Source organism: Zonotrichia leucophrys, chromosome 4A (genome assembly GCF_028769735.1).
Source record: "Zonotrichia leucophrys gambelii isolate GWCS_2022_RI chromosome 4A, RI_Zleu_2.0, whole genome shotgun sequence".
Lineage (NCBI taxonomy): Eukaryota > Metazoa > Chordata > Aves > Passeriformes > Passerellidae > Zonotrichia > Zonotrichia leucophrys.
The window spans coordinates 10,700,800-10,708,485 of NC_088174.1; the positions used below are offsets into that span (position 1 = coordinate 10,700,800).

Sequence of the window (7,686 nt, forward strand, 5' to 3'; positions counted from 1 at the left end):
AAAAAATAATGTCAAAAAACCTGATTTCTCCACATTCAAGAAACTAGGTAGACTAACAAGATGTCAAGAAAAAATCTGAAATGCTTCAGAGGTTTTGTAAACCATATTTATATTTCACACACACTTTATATTATGCTTTTAGAAGAGCACAAAAATGTAAACATTTCTTGGCTTTTTCCTCCTTTCCATTTGAAATAGTCTACTCACAGTCCATGCAGAATCTTTCAACAAATATCTTCAGTCACTGAAGACTCAGGTTTAAGACAAAACAAAGTAACTGTAATAAAAAGAAATCTAGAAAACTATTGTAGCCTAACAGTACTTTTGCATTCAACTGATTTATTTAGCATAGCCACAGAACAAAATAATTTGTACATTCAGTCACATTAAAAACAAGGAATTACAAAGCAGTCCACATTTAATCTAAGTGCATTCCTTTGGAGTAACAGTTCCTGTTGTTTCACTTGTATGTCTTCATATGCCAAAGGCCATCATTTAAATAGTGGATATTCTCAATACCAATCCCTTTGTTGACCTTCTCACTGTAGGAGGAAAAACACACAGCAGTGTTAGCTAGGTTAAACATGAGAGCACTACAAAATACATTATTTCAAGTAGAAACTGCAACATTTGTCAACTGGAAGGGGAAAGCTACCAATCACAAAGTCATTATCTTCCACAGCAGGTGGACAAGAAACAATATTTGTTATTACATGTGCCCACATTGCTGACTGATAAGAGGACAATATTTGCCTTCCACGTCTTTTCAACAGCTTTCCACAGTTTCTTTGTGGGACACAGTTCTTCAGACAACACTTCTGCTACTTTTCTCCATATTACCATTTCTCCATCAAAGTAGCACAGCACCTCCAATTGTGCACCTCCAATCCAAGCACTGGATGTGGTACAAGATGACTGGAATGCAGAATCTAACAAGTTCTGGTTCCAAGTGTGCCAATGACACAATCACATGCAGGTGAGCTGCCTCACTTCTAGTTGCAGGTCATCTACCCACTTCATAAAGAATTAAAAATGCTAAATTTATGTGCCAAGGAGTTGCAGCTTGTTAGAGACATGCTATCCTCCATAGTATTGACTATCTTTTGAATCATGCCATCTTTTAAAAATTACTGGCTTCTGTCTATTTTTCCAGTTTAAAAAAACCACCAATGAACTAGTTTTGCCACAATAAACAAAACAAATCTCTTTTTGGGAGTGAGAACAAGTTTCATTCCCCTGGATAATATAATTTACTCTATTTACACCAAGTGTTCTGTTACCTACACAATCTGTCCAAAAGTATCAGGAAGGGAAATGCTGCTAACACAATATTAACACATTATATGTAGTAATTACACCAAGAGATTGAAATTGAAATCCCACTGCCTAAACCAGAAAATTGTGGAACAATGTCACACAAAAAAGCAGCTAAGAGGCTGCAGAGAGGAGTATCACTTCATCTTCCTCTCCAGTTCATGTTGCTTCTCCCAGGAACAGGATATTCAGCTGCAAGGCCGGTGGATTTGAAGGTAGGTATACAAAGGACCTTGGTTTGCAATGATCACAGTGTGTCACTGCTCTCTTAGGACTGGGACACAGGTAGCTTTTCTTTCTACTTGCTCTTGGAGTCTTTTGAAGCACCACAAAGAATCTTGAAGAATAGAACTCCTCAACAGCTACAGCAGGTCCAAATCCAGGTTTCTGCAGTCCCTCTCCATCCCTGTCCTCCAAGACATTCCCCCCTCTCTGCCTCGTGCTATTATTATGACTTAGGACAGGCTTGTTGAGAATTACCCAACAAAAGAGAGTAACTTGTTTTCACCAAAAAAAGCTTCCTCTCTGCCCCCAGGTGACAGGTCTGGAAACCAAATCAGCTGAGTGCACCTCACATCCTACAAGATGTTACTAGAACTTAAAATGACAAAGTGATTTAGCTACTTATGATTTAGCACTATCTGAAAGCCAAGAACAACTAACATCCATTTCAATTTTCTGTCTCTCTTTTCCTTCTCAGTTTTCTGTTTATCCCGAGCAGAACTCTGAAATTCACAAGAGGCTCAGCTGAGTTAGTCAGCACATCAAGCAGGAGTGCTGGGCTGCTGTGGGTACACCCTGACGAAAAAGAGCAGGCCACAGAGAAAAAACAGCCTGGGCAGGCAACCAAGATCCAGCAGGACTTGAGTTTCTGCAGACAAAAATCTCTTCGATGTTTTCAATCCTCTCAAATCCAAATTACACCTCTTGCCTAGCCCAGGAGGTACTCTGTACTCAACACATGCTGCAACAGCAGTGCAGTAACCTTGACAGTGGTGCTTACACTCCAAACTAACACAAGAATAATAACATGGGACAGGTTATAGTTCAGCTTTTAAAACACTTACATGTCCTCAGCTGACATCTTCATTACTCCCACACATAATGCATGTTGTTTTCCCTCTGCCATAATTGCCTACAAATTACTGCTAAGGAAAACAGAGTTCTTTTTAAACTATTTCAGAAAAGTCAAAGCAATATAAAGAAATTACTTCCAAAAACACTTTCAAAACCCAGTGTCGAACTTTTAATCTTTTAGTAATTCTAGAGTTCCAGTTCTTAAAGATAAGCAAAACAATGCACTGAATTTAACAATTGAATCAGTGTGTAGAACAAAGCATGCATTTATGAACTTGGAACAGCAATTACAGAAAAAATCTCCCAGTGCTAAATTTCTTCCTTTGTGTCTAACACAGAGATGACAGTCTCTGCCTTTCTGGAACAAAACAGCACATGTTTGTGGGGCCATTTTAGATTCCAAGGCACAGAAGAATTGAGACACCAATTTAAAAACCACAAGTACTGAAATCACATGTGTCCTTTTCAGAGCTTAGCAACACGTGATGTTCACTGCTGATCTTTTCCTATAGCATCCAACTAACAACAAAAGCAGCACAGCTTGGTGCTGTAAATGCTGTATTTGTTCATGGTTCTTTTCTCAGTAATATAAGGAGTGAATTAGCACACTTTCCTCATTTGACATACACTAACTTCATCAGACACAGAGAGCAAGTCCTAACTGCAGTAAAGCCGATCCTACTCACCTTTCCTAATTCCCTAAGAATAGGAGAGAATTCTTCTGAAGGGAATACAAGATTGACTAAGGAGGCAGGGCACAAATTGCACTGCACCTCATCTACTTTTACCATTATGCATAAAATCACTAAGGAGCTCCACTTACCAATGAGATTAATGAAACAGCAGCCCACCCAACAGTACAGCAGGAATAGTTATGTGGTTTGGAACATACAGTAAGTGAAAAAAATATTAACAACTTTAACCTTGCCAAGCAATATCTAAACCTCTGCAGCTCCTTTCTGATTATTAGTTATTTCATTAAATCCAATTAAAACTCAAAGTAATACAGATAAAAATCAACTGAAAAAAACACAAGAACAGAAATGTAACTCATCCCACAGTGAGATGAATTCATATTTAAAAAGGATACAACAACAGTGTCAACAGCAGCAGGGTAAAGCTTTGCTCCAGGAGATGTCAGGCCAGGGCACATTATATTAGCTCCACTCAGGACGAATTTAATGGCGCCTTTATCAACCTGCTGATGCGGGAGAATAAATGGGTCTAGGAGGGGAAAGACACAGCATTGCCATTAATACAGCACCAGCACAACAGGAACAGCTCATTGTAAAGTCAGTTTAAACAGGGCAGTGAGATAGAGAGTGTCCTGCAAGGGTAGAGGTATGAGAAACAATTACCAGAGCTCCTGCTGGGTGGTACTGTCCCAAAAGGACACAAACACCGACCCAAAGGGACACAAACACCGACCCAAAGGGACACAAACGCTGTCCTCCCAGATCACATCTTTTATCTGAGAACCAAAGGTATTCCAGCACTTCAGGCTATGGCTCCTGCACACTCTCAGACCCACAGACTGAGCAACAATTTTCCACTAGGGAAAACAATCACACAAGTGCCCATCCTAAGAGATCTTAAAACCAAGGGGCCTTAAATTCTGCCAACTCCATGTACTCTTACAAATTACTCCAACATGAAAGAAAAACAGTTTAACGTTAACAGAACAAAAAAGGCAAACACAGACAAAATTCATGAAAGGTGTCAGCTCTCCAAGCCATCCTTCAAGGGCAGGCACACTCCTGAAGCATTTCCAACACTGAGATCTGACTGAATAACGTTCTTTAGAGATTCAAAACAGAGTAATACAATCAAGCAGAACAGCAAGAAAATATTGCAAGAGCAAATTGTGAAAAGTAAAAAGCATGCAGCCTAAGTTTCTACAGGAGACAGATATACATCATTAAACTCAGGAAGACAGAATATTTTTCTAGTAAGAACTTACAAGTATTTGTATAACAAAAAGACTTGAAAGAAAAAAGATAGGGACCAACAATAGCAAACTTATATCTCTGTTCCAAGAGAGCCTCTCAAGATTTTTTTACAGAGCTTTACACAATTTAATTCTTACTTAAGTTCAGATTGCTTAGCATATAGGATGGAGGCAATTAGCATAGACAGGTGAAATAGAAAATTAATAAATTCCAGTTAAGAAAGTATACTGTGTCTTTAACATCTATTCTGGAACATGCATATGCATGGAATATATGGAATGGAGGCTCTTTTTAATTTGTTTCTAGAGATGTCCTGTGGAATCACACTGTCACCCTGCTCTTCCCAGCACAGCCCCCCTCAGAACACTTACATTTGTGAAGCAACCTTAGTGTCGGGTAAAAAATCCCTTCTCTTTGCCTGAAGAACAGCAACTCCCCATTCACAGTGAGGATTTCTATATGTTCATGACTGCAAGATTAAAAAAAAGAAAATCCAAGAGCTACTTAACCCTTCTACACTTTAAATACAGTATTTTACTTAATGGAGTCTGGTCTATCTTAGCACCTGAGAATAAAAACAGTCAATTAGCAACAAAATTTAAAGCTAAAAATATTATCTTTTTGTATGACTTGTTCTTCAGCAGTGGTCTCCTTCTTCCCCCTTCGAGAAAAAAGAAACCTACTGACCAAATACACAAACCGCATTTCCTTGGCGCTGCTTTTTAAATGCAATACAAAGAGCAAATAATGAGGATTCAGCAAAAATGTACTATCCTCTATTTTAAAAAAAAGTAAAATAATCAAGATAATACATGGAAGCCCAAAAATAGTACAAAATGTTACTGACAGGAATCCAAACAATTTTGAGCTTCCATGTGCATAAAGCTGAATACTTCCCTTCAACAACAGGCTGATCCTTGGAGAGACCCTGAGTACACTGCACATTAGCTACTAGGAAGCATTTTTAAGCTCCTCAAGCATCCGACTAGCATGTGCCTTTAAAGCACAACTTTCTAACTAGCTATTAAGAGATGATAGATGCCTATCAAAGGTGGTACGTTTATTTACCGTACAAAGGAAACCTACAAATGAAGAAATCCTAGCACCTTGAAAGCAAAGTTGAAGAGAAGAGATACTTACCATCTTACTATTTTGACTGGATCTTTCTTTGGCATGATTTGGTTTAGCCATGGTTCAATAACAGGAAACTGGTCTATCAGTTGATTCTTGATACCTTTAATAACTGAAGTCTTCAGCTGGATACAGTTTGATACATTCTCCTTTTCATCAAATCTGTCAAATGAAAGTGTTTTAGAAATGCAGTTTGTTCCTCAAAAGATGTATTTTTCAGGAGCTGTCTTCAGAAGTGTTTATAGATTCACTATAGAAGTCTAATAGCAGACTGACTGTCCAGCTTTCAAATGCAGGATTTCATTAATGTTAAATTTGTCCCTGGGGAACACCTGGGCTGGGGGAAGGCAGGGGGTCCCCCCTTTGTAGCCTGTCTTCACCCCTAAACTTTTTGTACGGCCACAGCCCGTGTTCAGTGTCACAGATAAACCCCGGCCCAGGGCGCTATTTTACCCAACTCCAAGAGAACTCTGCCGGCAACACAAACACCCACAGCCCTGCCAAGATGCGAACCCTCCACGTCCACCACAGAAACACGACCGGCGCTCTGCACCAGCCCAAGTTGGGATAAGTTAATGACTCAGCTCCATTTACCGAGCGAGTTCCCAGGGCAAAGCCGAGGGCTGCGGGCGGCGGGGCCCGAGGAGGCCGCGGGGCCGCTCCCGCCAGCGCAGCGCCGAGCCCGGGGCTGAGGGGGCGCCGGGCCCGGGGCCGAGGGGGCGCCGGGCCCCTTCCCTTCCCCTCCCTTCCCTTCCTTCCCCCGCGCCCCCAGCCCGGCCGCACTCACTTCTTGAACATCCTGCGGGCGGGCAGGCCGGGCCGGCGGCGGGCGGGCAGCCACAGCCTCGGCGCTGCTCACACGCGGCTCCGGCCGGGCCGTGCCTCGCTCCGCGCCCGCCGGAAGCGCCGCTCCATCCCCGCGGAACGGGCGGGGCCAGCCGGCAGCGCCGGGGCGGTGCCTGCGCCGCCCGCCTCGCATCGCCCCCTGCCCGCCGCTGCCCCCCGCACAACACAGTATTGTTGTTATTATCATTATTATTATTATTGGGGCTTCACAGCCACCGGGTTACTGGTACTGACAGGCACGGCGCTGTTTCCCAGGTAATAGATCGCTTTTTGGTAAAATAAGGAGAGCGAAGTGCTAATAGCTACTGGCATCATTTAAACACAAAATATGTTTAATGGGAAAAAACACAGCCATCTTCAAACTAGCAGAGCAGAAGCTATCCTCGCGACAGCTTCAGAGGACACAAGATACTGTCAACAGCATTCGGGGGGGTGGGAAATAGAGTTCTTGTCAAACAGCAGATACTGGAGCCGGGCAGGGAATCAGGCCCAGGTGACAGTGCCTCATCTTCAGGGTGGGGAGAGAGCAGAAACCTGGCTTGTAGAGAAGATCTCATCCAGACAGATGGATTCTGGTGGAGAGAGCCATCCATAGTGTTTTTTAGAATCAAATTAGGTTTTGCCATCACGATGCAGCAATTGTTAATAGAAAGCCATAGGCAGACAGAATTCACCACACTGCTTTTTCACTCTTTGAGGAGCAGACTTGTGTTTGTTCTTTAGGCTCGTGTTTGCTATACAAACAGACATGCAGGTGATTACCCAGTCTCTTTATAGTCAGGGAAATGCCACCACTGACATAAAGGGGAGGGAGGAGAGGACATAAAACACCAGGTTACCATTGTGATAGCAACCGAGTTCTTTTTTCTATACGAAACAATTTAATCACCTTTGATACTATAACACGTAATTAAAATCTAATACTTAAAAGTTACATCAGCCAAACAAAGTAAAATCAAACTTTATACATGGTATCATCCAAATAGTGCAGTACAGCTTTGGAAACAAACACACTAATAACTTTTTAAAATGATAGGAATTAACTATAGCATTACATAAATAGTCAAACATTTCATTCATGAATGCCACCTTCACCTACTTTGTAGCATCACTAAAAATACTGAGTGATGATCAAGAATTCAGTTTTAACTGAAACACAGTGACACTGCTCATCCCCAGGATTAGAAAATGAAAATGGGAGTTAATCACACTGACAAACTATTCCATATGTTCTGGTGATCCTCAGAAAAACTTTCATCAAATAATACTTTGCTGTGCAAACAACATCTTTTAAAACTGTAATGAAAAATTCATCATATCCTACCTCAAATGATAGAAACACAAGGTAAACTTCTACCCTTCAGAGAAA

The 7,686-nt window shown here is 41.5% G+C and overlaps 1 protein-coding gene across 1 annotated transcript; it reads right to left on the reverse strand.

The window, feature by feature from the left end:
* Window positions 1–319: 319 nt before the first annotated feature.
* On the reverse strand, window positions 320–6,391 carry MCTS1 (MCTS1 re-initiation and release factor). The gene is made up of 6 exons (XM_064712479.1): window positions 6,259–6,391; window positions 5,481–5,633; window positions 4,712–4,809; window positions 3,482–3,615; window positions 2,382–2,449; window positions 320–542 (listed from the first exon to the last, which is right to left on the reverse strand). Exons 1-6 carry the CDS (start codon window positions 6,267–6,269, stop codon window positions 461–463), a joined length of 546 nt encoding a protein of 181 aa, XP_064568549.1. The 5' UTR covers window positions 6,270–6,391; the 3' UTR covers window positions 320–460.
* Window positions 6,392–7,686: the final 1,295 nt, after the last annotated feature.